The 14,436-nt window shown below is 40.9% G+C and overlaps 1 protein-coding gene across 3 annotated transcripts in view; it reads right to left on the bottom strand.

Moving 5' to 3' along the window:
• Window positions 1–435: 435 nt before the first annotated feature.
• uggt2 (UDP-glucose glycoprotein glucosyltransferase 2) overlaps window positions 436–14,436 on the bottom strand; it is a 37,532-nt gene continuing 23,531 nt past the window's right edge. The window contains exons 31-41 of one of the 3 annotated variants that reach the window (XM_074695632.1): window positions 12,394–12,478; window positions 12,196–12,278; window positions 11,872–11,895; window positions 7,386–7,490; window positions 7,190–7,274; window positions 5,456–5,638; window positions 5,160–5,320; window positions 3,977–4,091; window positions 3,641–3,757; window positions 1,649–1,814; window positions 436–1,537 (exon numbers count right to left, since the gene is read on the bottom strand). In XM_074695632.1, coding sequence (XP_074551733.1) covers window positions 1,515–1,537; window positions 1,649–1,814; window positions 3,641–3,757; window positions 3,977–4,091; window positions 5,160–5,320; window positions 5,456–5,638; window positions 7,190–7,274; window positions 7,386–7,490; window positions 11,872–11,895; window positions 12,196–12,278; window positions 12,394–12,478 — 1,147 coding nt within the window. In that variant the 3' untranslated portion in view covers window positions 436–1,514. Of the gene's footprint in view, window positions 1,541–1,648; window positions 1,815–3,640; window positions 3,758–3,976; window positions 4,092–5,159; window positions 5,321–5,455; window positions 5,639–7,189; window positions 7,275–7,385; window positions 7,491–11,871; window positions 11,896–12,195; window positions 12,279–12,393; window positions 12,479–14,436 lie in introns of all 3 variants that reach the window. The other 2 variants (XM_074695631.1, XM_074695633.1) reach the window with 2 other exon arrangements.

The following is a 14,436-nucleotide window of genomic DNA, read 5'->3' on the forward strand; positions in this document are numbered from 1 at the left end:
AAATATCTGATTATCTGAATGAACTCTTACTACAAGGCCGGGGGCAGTTGGAAAACCACTGGGGGTCACAGCATGGATGTAAAATTCTGTGTTATTAAAAACCTAGGCATGCTCTTTTCTTTTGATTCCAATGGGCACTTGCAGAGAGAAAAACATGCACTTTTTAATACAAACCAATACTGAAAAATAATTTACAGTAGAAAATGAAATTACTTCCTTATTGTGAATAAATATGTGACAGAGATAAATAAGTGAGCAGTCAGTCAGCCCCAGCTTTGAACCACTGAGAGCTTTATTCTCACAATATTTCCTCCTAACACTTCAAAAACTGAAACCAAAGCAAGTGTTTTCTGAATGAAAATGTATTATTAGACTAAATATGAGCCACATTCACCTGACAAGTCCGGAGAAATGATGCTTAAACTGCTAGTAGAGTAAAAGAAATATACCTAGAGAATAAGCAACAGGAATATTCTTACCCAACAGGATTTTTTTTACCCTTTACAAGCAATTCAGGCATCATTATTGTCTTTGTATGTTGTGATAAGACATTTTTCAAGTCTAAGATCATTTTCACTGATAAGAAATATAGAAACACTTGGATTTCAGTTATTGCCATGCATCCTATATTTCAAAAACTGAATTTGTAAAATGATGTCTTTACATCATAATTGATCCAAATGCTACATTATCCCAAGTCTTGTATCCATAAACGTGGACCAGATGGGAATCAGAGCAGCAGATGGAGACTCAGAGGTATTTGTTTCCTGCTGTAAAGAAGTGTGCGTTCAGATGAGGCTGTGGTCGAGATATTAGTACCGTTCCAAGCCGAGAACCACAGTCAACAGGTTTTATTTCACTGATCACAGGGAGAGCCGTCATCCTGTAAACCTGAGCACACGATCATCTGAAAAAGGAAACTACTGGGACTGGTGAAATGGAAAATAAATAAAAGAACCTCCCTGCAAAAGTCCAGCTGCCTTTCCTTCCTATAAAACAACAATGCAAACCCCTTCATGTAAATTCATTTCAATACAACAACTTGGCAGCTGGTGTTCAATTTAAAGTCAGTCACAACTTTGGTTTGGGTATTATCAGTCAATGCATAGTTGTTGAAAACGTCAAATTAAAAAACTCTTTGAGATGTGCCTTCTGTACCCGATCATTTGCATACATCATCAGTGCAAAATATGCCAACTACATATTCTCAAACACCACACAGAGAGTCCCCTCCTGTTCTCATCCTGCGGTCACCCAAGAGCAGCCTGCAGTGCTGAGACTGCATCAGCGGTCTGCAGGCAACACTTCCTCGGCGTGTTAATTTGTAAGAAGTATCGACTGCAGGAGCAGATATGGCATCTCTGAAAATATCTCATCCTTCTGTGGCTGGGGTGATGCACAACAACACTGTGTCTACGGCTATGTTTAGATGGAATTGTCTGTCATCGGGCTTCGCAGGTGGCCTCATGCAGAAGGAGCTGCCTTGTCTCTTTTCAGCGTGGCGCTGGCAGACGCTAAAGTTCATCTCGCTGCGTGTCTGCTGGGTGTCGGGAAAGAGAGAATGAAAATGAGCTCAATAGTTAGGGAGTCAAAAGTTGGGCCAGGAGAGATTTGTTTTAAACAATGGCTGAATCTTACGGACACAAACCTTTTGTAGCTTGTGAGCCAGAGCGGCTCTGATTGTGTGTTCCTGTGTCTTTCTGCTCCTGGACTCGTCTCAGCAGCTGTTTTATCTCATTGTCGTATTCTACCCATTCAGGCACAATCCTTGCCGCGGCTGTGAGCTTGGGCTCCTTCGTCTTCGGGTTGTTACACTGCAGCAGAAGAAAAAAAGAATACTTCAGTCATGCCACCAGCGCCACTTTCCCCCAACAAGTCTTAATGCCGTTCCCAGCACTGTTTGTGGCAGCCATTTCAGCCTAATTTGATTTCCAATTCTGTTAAAAGGACATTAGCCCGAGTCTTGTGTCTGAATTACCAAGTGGGTGTCCTAAACCACAATGAGACAATGCTTCCTATTCCAGTCTGCTGGAGTCCAGCCAGTAATTCTCTAAATTAGTTTAGGAGACTACAGGATAACTCTTCAGTTGTCTCCTAAATGCCAAGAAGCTTCCAGACATTAGTGTCGCAGAATATTCTTCTTTTGTGTGCAGCGGCTGCTGCAGTCCTCTGTTAGAGGAAGAGTTATCAGGGATGTGAAAGACGGATTATAATGGGGAGGAAAAAAGAAAGAATTAAATTTAAAGGGGAAATATTTAGCAACATCCAGTTATGATCTTTGGCTTCCTCTGTTATCCTGACCAGCATCGCACACACAGATATTTGGAATCTCTAAATTCAGATTTTACATTAAAAAAGGCAGAATCTGTGAAAACTTTTCTGGTTCTAGTTAGACAGTTCTTAGATCTAGATCAGTGTGGTTTCTTTTTTTCTTGACATGTTTTCATGACACACTTCTTGCAGTCTTCTTCTAAGAGCCGAACAGTGTTATGACCATTGACTGTATAATTAATGGACGTGGTCTCCTTGACATAACCCGTTTCTTTCTGGAACGCATTTGAAGCAGATCGGCTACTGCGGCCATACTGGAAGGAGCCAGGGCTTCAAGTACAGCAGGGATCTCAAACTTGTGCCATAGAGGGCCAAGATTAGTCTCTGCTCTCTGTTTGAAGGTGAGGAAACCAGTGAAATCAGCTGGTGGAGTTTTTGGTTGGACAGAAAACCTGCAGCCTCTTGGCCCTCCATGGCACGAGTTTGAGATCCCTGGAGTACAGCTATACGGCACCTGTCAGTCATGTGACCTGAGCTGTGCCTCTGATTGGGCGAGCTTGTGATCTTAATATCTTCCAAAGTGCCGAGTTAGAAAAATTCACCCCCCTACAGTGGGCGCCAATAGTGAAATCAGCGATTCAGATAGGAGACATTTTTAGAGAAACTGCAGATTTCAGCACTTCTACATTGTCTCTTATTCTTGGACCAGAGGCTGCCGCTTGATTGTGTCTGTCAGCTGATTTACAAAGGTTTGTTTATCCAACCTGAAGCAGCAGGACAAACAAACCTTTACAAGTCAACTGACAGAAAATTCACAACAACTAACATTAAAATATAGGACATCAGACTGAATAAACCTTGATGGACTGGTTCTGATTCTGTTTGCAGATTGAGTTGTATCAAATAATCAGGTGGCTTTGCTGTGAGCTGGACAAACATCCTGGCTATTTTTCCAAAAAAGATTCTGTAATGAATGATGATGTAATGATTAAAACTCTGGCTTTATTTTGCAGGCATGTTGCTTATGATTTAAACACATGGTTGTTTTCTTGAATCAGAAACTGGACTGAAAACAATGCAGCACACTAAAAGGAATTATTGGCTGCTTACCCCTAGATTCTGGCTACACTGGGAGTAGTAAGCCTTTGTTCCCAGAGACATACATCACCATCACATAACCCTGCTGAGGCACATCCAAGCCTAACTGTTCCAACACATGAGGTTAGTTTTTGGACATTTTTCATGAAGCATACACAGATATACCAGCTGTACTTAGTGAAAGGGATTATTTACCACAAACTACAGAGGATTTTCCACAAAAGAACAAAAAAACAACAACATGAAATTAGAATACTCCTCTGGGACTCACCAAGTCTATCGTCTTTGCAGTGGCTTTGGAGGTGTCATCACACCACGTCTCACACCAAAGCCACTCCTGGGGGAGGGACTTGATGACCACCTGGTGGATCATGTTGTTAGGGAGGTCCTGGAGGGTAGAAAAAAATATTCAGATGATTAAAAAACAATGAGAGTCATCATGAGGAGAATGATGAGAATCATGAGGAGAGCCATGAGGATAATCAAGAGGAGAAACAAGAGAAGAATCATGAGAAAAGAAAAGAATATGAAGAATTTAGTGAATAAAGCGATTTAATCTGCACTTTAATTTTAGTGTCTCTAATTCTCCTCTCTCTGAGTCATGTACCTGGTCCAGGTTGGACAGACTGTTGGGGTCTTGGCTCAGGGCTTGGTACTGCCCTCGTAATCTGTCCCCTGCAGCAATCTTCCGAAACTTCTTCAGATCCACCACATACAGAGCGCTAAAGACAGAGAGAGGGGGAGGAAAGGCAGAGAAGACCTGCGTGAGCACAGCAGACCCTGAACTGAAGAGCCCAGAGGAAAAACTTTAATGAAACTAAAGTAACAGCTCAATAAAGCTAAATACCCCAGACACGTTCTGATAATTGCACCGAACATGCAATGCAATATTAATAAAGCTAACGGTGTAGAGTATGTAGTTTCACTTATTGCTTATTAGATCTGTGTCAGCCAGAGGATATTCACCACAAAATGTTTTCCTGCGCTCACTCATGCAGATCATTCACCCTCAGTGCGTTTGTCCTGCCAGAACTAAGCAGTCCACTGGCATCTGTTCAAGTCACCGTGGTTTTTCTGACTCTTCCTCTCCCCTGTCCTCATCAGCTGAAGGTAAAGTGGAAAGTTTCAGCTCTCTATGCCTGGCCGCTCAGTTAGCCATCGCTCTGACAGAAGGGGAAGTCAGAGCTGAACCTTGTGCTTTATTTAATACACACTATGGCTGCTCACAGGAAACAGATGGTCAAATATATCCACAGGAATTGCAACTATAATTGGTGGGGTCCGGTCACCATGGAAACTGGACGAACAAGGCACCAATGGCTAGTGAAGCCATAATTTAAAAAGAAAAACTACATTCTTTTGTCTTTCCTTTAGAAAAAAAGTCCAAAGATAAGACTGAAAAGATGAATTTAAAACCTAACATTCTCCTGCACAAGGGAATCTTACAAATTTTGCAGTTTTGGGATCCTGATGGCTCCAGGAACAAAGCAGCTCCAGCACTTTAAGTCTCTACATACAGCCAAACCAAACAAAGCTCTTCTTCCTTCACTTTATTTCTGGCTCTTCCCAATTCCCAAAAATGACAAACGCTTTCGCAGAATAATGAATAATTCCTCTGTATGATTCAACGAGTCTGAGACACGACATATGAGCTAAGTGAAAGATTAATTTTAATCATTGTGGCAGATAAACTCTGTTTCTGAGTATTCTAAGTGTTTTTTTAATTCTTGGGTTTATTCTTCTGCCGTCAGGTTTCAGAGTTTTATTCAAATTTCTTAAATGAAGTGAACCTGATGTGGTATTTTCTGTGTCCGAGATGTGAAGCCCAGTAGCCCGTTTTCCAGAAGCGGTACCCTTCCATCTCCCTGCGGCTGTCACAAAACGGCGTGTAACCATACGGAGCACCCTCCAGGTCCAAATCCCTCAACTCCTTCAGATCAGCTCGCACGATCTGTGAGAGACAGCGAGAACATTAAACCTCCAAGAGCTCATCCAATTTTCACAGCAGCGCTGCGACTGGTATATAGATGAGTTTCTCACTTACACACAGCTGTCAGAACTTATGTCAGTTCAATCTGGCGCTCACCTGGTCAGCGTCTACGAAGATGATCTTGTCCACAGCGAGAGGGAAGAGAACATCGAGAAAGAGGATCTTGTAACCCCAGATAATACGCTGCTTCTCAGTCTGCTGGTGCAGCCAGCGAGGCCACTTGTACTGAACCAGCTCGTACTGAAAGCCGTACGACTCGGCCATGTGAGAGATGGTCTCCTGAAAAAAAAGTGTTTATGTCTTATTTCTAGGGTTGGGACAGTGACAAACTAGAAAAGCACTCAGAGAGCGCAGACCTCCACCAAGCATATTGTGACTGTCACTAACACTTTAGTCCTGCTTTAATGTTATACTCCCTTTCAGCAGACTGTCCGCTACAATTTGGTGTTAGTTGCAGGTTTGTACAATAATTTGTTCCCTGACATAGTTGAAACCTATGATGACCCAGTACATATTTCATATTCTGGATCTTAGTATCCAGAATATTGCCAGGATCTGGATCGTACTTTTACATCTGTCAGAAAATCTGGTGACCTTGTCTTGTATTGTTTTGCAAAGCAATCTGACCATTTATGGTGGAGTTATAAACACATACGGTGAAAACAGCCCTATCTCACAATGATAAAGAATCCTTTAAAAGATTCCTGGATCCAGACGGTGATCCAGATCACCTCCAAAATTGAATCACTTCTATCCCATTTTGAACATTTCCTGAAAATTTCATCAAGATCTGTTTGTTAGTTTTTGAGAGGTGTTGTTCACAAACAAACAAACAAACTCTCCCAAAAGCATAACCTCCTTGGCGAAGGTAATAATAAAAAAAACAAAAAAACAAAGAAGAAAAGTCATTTAGGTTGACACCAATGAAACCCTGAAATTTTTTGAATTCTTAAGCTAGAATTCAATTGGAAAATTTTTAGGAAGATTTCCAGGAATTCATCGGAAATTTTCAGCCCACTTTGCAACCCTACTTATTTCTGATACAAAAATGTCTTCTTAGTAGGGATGCACAATATTGGATTTTTGCCGATATCAGATATGCCGATATATCGAAACCCCTTTTGGCCAATACCGATAACGATAATCACAAGTTTGTTTGTTTTTTTCACTGTAAAGAAAGCTAAGTCTATCCTGTACTGGAATTTATATGTTACTCTTAAGGTGACGATTGTTTAAGAAACGCACATAAAACGAGACAAAAAACATTTGATTTTACCATAAATAAGAAATGTATTATTTTTTCAAACTCAAGACATTCAGTATTGAAATACAGAAAAATAATTCCTTTAGATCACATGAACTTTAAATGTACAATGCATTTTTAAACATAACCAAGTTGCATTTGATTATTTTAGAGCTACTGTAACAACCTGGTGACAGACACAGAGCTCTGCAGTGCAAATAAATGAAGTGCTACATTTTATTTAAGGAGCTTATTTTTCAGATGGAAAATAATAATAATCCTAACTGAATAGCACCTTATTGGCTGTGCTTATCGGCAGAAATTTTCATATCTGCCGATACCGATAAATGTGTTTTTAAGCTTTTATCAGCCGATACCAATATTGTGCAGATAATATTGTGCATCCCTACTCCTTAGACTCAATACAAGCCACATTTAGCTGACAAGACCAGAAAAGGTCTTAGTTAAAGATACGTAAAGACAAAAAAGATGCCTGAACTGTTTGCAAAGAGAAGAAAAATCTGCAGTGTGGACCTTGAAATAAATCCAGGAATTCTCACATTAAGTCATTAGACGAGGAGAAATACCTTGAATGATGGTGAGAGGTAATTCTTGAGGAACCAGAACTTGACGGGTGTTTTTGTATGTCGAAGGACAGACAGCATCATTATCCTGCCAAAGACAGACAGAGTGAAGGGTTGGTTTGAGGATCAGGGCGAGGAGAAATGTTCAGCCTTCAAAGGAAGCTGGTGACTGAGTGCTGTTATGAACTGAGTGACCCACCTCAGAAAGCGCTCATACAGATGACCTGAGGCCACGGAAAAGATGTTCAGGACGTCTTCTTTCTTCTTATCTCCGTCGTCTTTCTTGGAGCCTCCGCCTGTGATGCTGAAATAAGACAGAAACGCATGAGTGTTGCTGTGTAGATTCACATTTAGTGACAATGAACAGTCAAATCAGCCAGAAAAACAGAATTCCATCTCATGCAGTTCTTAATCTCACTAAAATGAAACAATACAAAAACGGCAACACCACTGCACACACAACAGAGTGTTTCATTTAGTTATCTTTTTTAATGTTTAAATAAAAAGACAAATTTGTGCTGGAGTATCACGAGAGCAGTTTGATTTGAGAATTAGACCTTGAGTGGGAGCAGATAGCGTGGGGAAATTATAGACAATCCACTCTGAGTGAATTCCCCACAACAGGATATCATGAAAAGCAAATACAAAAGTATCTCTGTGTGAAGTTTCAACTAGGCCTGAGGTCTCCACAGATTGTACTTGCTGTTCAAGCGAATAATAGCTTATTAAATAACATTAACAGTTACAATTTTGCAAGTTGATCAAAAATAACGCTACCCCCCCATGGGAATCCATCAGACACCAAACACCGTGCCCTACGCTCTATGTGATGTGCAGCACAGCACCGCCCCCCCGTCTCTCTCGGGACACCCGCACAGATGACACTTCTGAACTGAGCAGGAGCAAACCCCAAACAGCCACTGAGGAGCATGGGCTCATGATGCAAGTCACATTTAGCGGACAGAAATCAGGACTTCTGCTGGAGGGTGGATGTGTCTGCAGTCAAACTGTGTGTCCTTGTCTGTAATAGACTGCTGATGAGGGAAGGAGTGTCTCTCCCACACTCAATCAGAGCCTCCTGCCTCCAGGCTCCACAGCGACATCAGTGAGTGTGAGAGAGATGAAGGGAGGAGGGGGGAGAGGGGGCTACTGTTCCTCTCTACATGTCCTTTAAACCACCACACACGAACGAGACACTGACTGGTAAGCAAGTCACATCCTCACAACAATCTCACAAAAGGACAAAGATGCTACACAGACTTTGTTTTTTTACCAAAGTCACTCCTATTCTGAAACATTTAGAGCGATTCTCTCCGGCGCTGCTTCTCAAATCACATCACTGCTCTCTGGAGTTCAGCAGTTCGCTTCTGGGGAGTCGCCGCGGCTCTGCAGGGTGTGGGGATGCTGACTGAATGCCATGACTAAGCCAGCCATTATAGAGGGCCTCCAGCACCTCAGAGGGCCCTCCCCTCTAGATAAGAAGCTTTAGAAGGTCAGGTGAGAGCCTGTCTGGCTGACTCACTCCAGATAATCTGGACCTCTGGAATGATCGACACAGCTCCGGATAAATCCAGACAGAATTCAGCCTCCTTTTTTTCTCCAGCTTTTCAATTTAAGATTTAATAACTCTGTCACAACTTCACAGTGAAATTACCTGCAAGATATGAGCCGTGTTTGTTGACACACTTAAGAACCAGGATGACAGGTGGATGTAAACGAAAGCACTCGTCCATACCACTGCTTCTTTTTCTCTTCTCATTCAGATAAACCAAACATCTTGTAGTAAAGACCAGTAGTGCTGCCTTTCATTCAGCCTGCAGCTTCCTGATGCACAGCTTCACCTCACTAATTCTTCAGAGGTGTGAGATCAATACACAAGCTTCAGTCCAGCCTTTACAACCAATCCCTAAAAGCATCCTGTGCTTACAAATAAAGCCATGTGCTTAAAAGGCTGCTTGACTTTCAAACTGACAATGCTTTCTCTAGTCAAGGTCTACACCGTGTCTTTGCTAAAATATTCAGACGCTGAGCTATGCTGTTATTACAAGTTGTACTTCAAAGACTTTTGTTCAAAGTCCTTTAAAAAATATCTCTCTTATTTCAGTGAGAAAATTTGTACTTTCAAGTGAGGGCAAAATTCTCAAACCTGTTAATGTCTGAACATTTAATAACGTGTCTGAATTAGATTTTGCTGGCCTTCTTTTTGTCTTCACAGATGATTATATCCAATTTGTGATAAAAACAGATTCTTTGATCAAATACAGAAATACTTGATGGAATCATTTAGGTTTGACACCAGAGCCAATAATTTAAGTTGAACAAAAAAAACGAGGATTTATTTTTTGGACTGTTCAGTCTCCAGCTTACCTAACCTTTCATCACTCATATGTAAACACTGAGAGGCATTGTTCTATAGTTACTCTGAACTATTAATTATTAATTACTATTAATCTATTAATCCATGCATTAATCTTTCATCCTCTTTTAGTTTTGTATCTTGTTCTTGTAACTGAGGATGCAGCCTGAACAGAGGAGTTCAAAAATCAACTTCTCACATGACAGTCTAGAGATCCTCCTCTGAAAAGTCACCAGGGATCCTGTTGGCTTTTTTTTTTGTTTTCGTTTTTGTTGTTTTCATCTCTGAGACAAACCACGAAGAGTTCCTGGAAGTAATTTGGACTATCTGTATCTGTTTCTTTTAATCAAAGCAGCAGGAGGATCCAGGCTCCTCTGACCTTGTAAAACTGAACTTCATAGTATAAAGGCGCCTAGCTTTGGCCACATGGTATCTGCACATCTCAAAAAAATGACTCCACATGTGTTTATGACTTTTCTTGCATATGTTTTATGTATCTTACATAGAAATTGTTTTATGAGATTGAATATTCGTCTGAAAAAAAAGAGTCTAAGTTCAAGGTATTGCCTGAATTTCTTGTAAGTGGACAAAAAAATCTGAAAATTGGGTGAGAATTTAGGGTTTCTTTCATAGAAATGAAGCCAAACCTTGAACACAGCCACATACTCTATGACGCCAGCTGTAAGTTTCATTTCGAACAGCTACAGGGCGCTCATCAGTCACGTGACCTGAGCTGTGCCTCTGATTGAAAATCAAACGATCGAAACGACTTCTAAACCGAAGTTAGAAACAATTCACTCACCGTACAGTGGGTGCCGATAGTGAAATCAGCGTTTTGGACCCAAGCCGTTTTTTGAACCAGGCAGTAAATATGTTTTTTTTTTAAATGCCGTAAAAGTCTGTTTTTATGGCTGGGTGTGTACGTGACTTCTAATCTTTCTGCAGCCAGCCTCAAGTGGATCCTCGTTGAACAGCAACTTTAGCACTTCCGCATAGGCTTCATTTTTACTAATAAGATGTTGCCCCTTAGTCTCTTTAGATAAAAAAAAATTCTCAAACAACTACATTATAAAATTCTTTTGTACATCTTTGGCTCTGAGGGCGCGGGTCAGACTAGCCATCCAAACCGTGCCGCGCTTGAGCACAATTGCTGCCCCCCGCAGCGTCGTTCCCCGCTGGAGAGTACGGCCAGCAGTCACACTGTCTCGATATCAACCAGACCTTGGCGGGTATCTCTCACGCGCATGGCCCACCTACGTCATCGTCAAGCGTTTGTTTACATGAAGCGCGATCTCATCAGAGTCAGCACAATGAGACACAGAGAGCACTGCTACAACTTTAGAGACTGTTTGACTTGTAGTAAGTAAGTAAGTCGTTTTGGCTCGACACAGCCCTCTAACACCCCGCTACTGCTTAAAATGATTGTCGAGAGATGCGCGCGCGGCGATCATACGTCACGGATCACACGCAATGTCCGCGTGCTTGTGCTCATGCATGAAGTAAACCGTGCCGAAGCCCACCTCTCCGAAGCGTGCCAAAGCACAGAAGTGGATCGTTCCCAAGCACAGCACGGTTGCGGTCACACTGGCCATTTTAAACGTGCTTTAGGGCTGAAGCGTGGTTAAGAACGGCATGGAGAGCCCTGCACAAGAATTCCTATGTGTCTGGCCTGTTGGTCCATGTACAAACCTTGAATCCTTAAATTTGAACTAAAACGTAGACACAAACACTTTCTTAGATTTCAGTTTTTGGAGTGCAAAAATCTAAATTGTTCACCGAAACAAACATAAGTTTAGCCCTTTTTTTGTTCTGATCTACCGTCTTTATCTGTTCTTGTTCATTCAGCACCAGTCAGATGAAAATACACCATGGGTAAAAAAGCAGTTTTAGTAACCAGAAGGTTTTACCATACAGCCCACATCTTTACCTGTCATCTGATAAAACAAGTTATCCAGGCTGACAACAAACTAGAGAAAAGTTTGTCACAAACTACAGTTCATGTTGGTTTGTGGGCTTGAGTGTGTTAGACATGGTGTTGTTGTCTTTTTGCACTTAGCCATGAATAATACATGCACACTGGTTCAAAGCTCATGATTGTCACTGGGACTCTAAATATACAACAATAAATGAAAAAGGAAATGTAAAATGTGTGATGTATTTTAACACATCTTTATAACCACATCCTGTTGGAAAACATGTTTAAGTCATCATCACCCATTAAAAACTTACTAGATTGATGCAGCACATCCAACAACCAATAAACACTGCATGCTGATGAGTATGACGAAGATGTTACAGGTGTTAAATGAGTCGCAGCGACACTGCCTACCTTTTCTCAAAAGTGCTCCAAACACTTCACACAGCAGGCATTAAGTGAGAAGACAGGACCACACAGTTAGGAAGTGTCGGGGGGAAAACACACCAATGCACACACACACATACCTACAGAAGCACATATTTTTTGCAAGACTAGATCTTACAGCATAATATCGCAGTCTGGATCGAGGGGAGGAATTAGATCTCCTAAAAACCACAGAGGGTAGGTGAAACAACTGGACGTCAATTTCATAGTCAGTCTGCCGGGAGGTATTTAAGGAAACAACCAATATTAAACAAAAGCGTATCTGGCTTTTATCTGTGAAGAAATACACACCTTGCTATGGAGTCCCAAATGCCTTTGCTTTCACCAGTTTCACTTAGAAGATCTTCATTCATCTTATCTGCCTTTTTCTGCACCTGGAGTGAAACAGAAGACAAAATACAAAGATGTTTTTGTGATATTTTGAAACTGTTTGTACTATGAGATCATTTCTGGTTTAATATTAAGACAAGTTTTGAGAAATACACTTACTCTGACTTTGATGATCTTGCTGTGGAAACTGTTCAGAATGACGACGACGTCTCCGGCGTCGGCTGGGGAATCAGTTCCGTCATGGCTGAGAGAGAGGAACAGAGTGATTACTGACGCTGACATTTATAAAAGATTACATCTGTATTATGGATCTGTAGCTAGAGGGTCTGATATAAGTGAGGCCAAAAAATTAAGATGATTGTTTATCAGCTGACATACGAGATGATGACTTTAGCCTTTAGTTTTGATATTGAAACCTTGAGACCCGACTAGTGATAGGCATTGAAAAACGGTTCCTGTTAGGTATGGATAAGACATGCTTTGATCCATCAACATCATTAGCCTTTATGCTTAACAATTAGCTTATCGATTTTTTACACTATGCCGGAGCTGCTGGACCTTACGTCGATTAGACTGCCGCAGCTATCTTAGCCTAGCAGCTGGATAACAGTTTCCCAAGAAAATCCTGATTCAGGATTTTTTTTTTAAAGAACTGAACACACAAAGAAATGTGCATTACTTTCTCTCAAGATATTCCCATTTAATACACTCAGCATGGTATAAATCTCCTAATTTACCAAAGATGATATAAATGAAATAGCGCTAGCTTGATGCTAACGTATTAGGGAAATTGCATTGATATGCTAGTGGTTAGCATACATCAGTATAACTTAGGTTTCAGAATAGAATTTCAATTTCCATCACAGAAACAGATCACAGTTAGTCTTTTTTAACAACACTGAGAACTCCAAATGTCAAAATAAGTAACAGAAAAATGAACAGTTGCGTGCAGGCTCAGGGCTGGCTTCATAACTGCAGCAACTGAAACCTGCTAAAACCACCAACACTAGATGGCCTACTTTAGTCAATAACAACAAAATAGTACATTAACGTCACGCAACCAGTTTTATAGTCTATGCATGCAACATGCGATTTTTTATTATTTCTATTTATTTACATCTAGAGATATCCAGATCCAGAGACCAATTATTCACCGATAAACTCAAATGTTGTTGACACAGAAAACTTGTAAAGCTACTTTTTGTACAGAGAAAATTCACAGGAGGGATTGATAAGGGAATCAACAAAGAATTGGATTAATGAGCAGAATCGATAAGGGCGTTAGTATCAATAAAATCTTTCTCAAGACTTAATTAAGCTGGGTGATATCTGTGGGACGAAATCAGTGTCTGGAGAACTTTAAAATCTAGAAACAGCACATTATTAGTCCACAGGAAGCTGTCCATGGCACAATAGGCTGTAATGTTCTGTTTTATCAGATCTTTACCAGCTTCAAATGAATCTACTTTGAAATAATATAGAGTTAAGTACCTGATTTTTTGTATTACCTGCTTTGATGTATTAGTGATAAAACATAAGAATAATCTTTGGAGAGAAATCAGAGATGCCTCTGAGTTTCTGAGTAGGCAGGTCAAAGCAGGCTTTTGATTGGCAGCTGAGCTGGCGGGGGCAGAGAGGTCCAATGTAAACAAACAGATAGCTATTAGCTGAGAAAGTGAAGAATAAGGATGCATTTAGCATCCAAACACAACACAAGCTGATATTTGCAGGGATGTTTTTAGACTCCTTAATGCAATGCAGCTGAGCAGCAACCTTAAGGCAAAGCGCCACAGCCTGAGCATTAATCATTGTTCAATGCAGCAAAAGCCTCAGATAATATATATTCATCATACAGCTCTTACAGAAACTCTCAAACAATTAGCTTAAATCATGTGCTGAGTCCAACATGTTTGGGACATAAAGAACAATCTACTGTACGGACTCCATTAATGAAACAGACAGCAGCCAATGGGGGGACCACAGACCCAGGAGAGACTGGGCGAGCTGCCAGGGTCACACCGACCATATTCATTACCCTCAATCACCATTAAGAATCACCTTTCCATTATTTTTCCCATCAGCCATGCCGTATAAACTGCTGGATTTAAATGAGAAAGCCTGTGCAGTATTGACTGTGTAACATTGGCCTTTCACTGTAATTGTTTTAGGACTGATTTTCCCAGTGCAGAATGAGTTTTGGCA

This window comes from Halichoeres trimaculatus, unplaced genomic scaffold (genome assembly GCF_033239565.1).
Source record: "Halichoeres trimaculatus isolate MK-OKI-2021-1 unplaced genomic scaffold, fHalTri1.1 fHalTri1_scaffold_19, whole genome shotgun sequence".
NCBI lineage: Eukaryota > Metazoa > Chordata > Actinopteri > Labriformes > Labridae > Halichoeres > Halichoeres trimaculatus.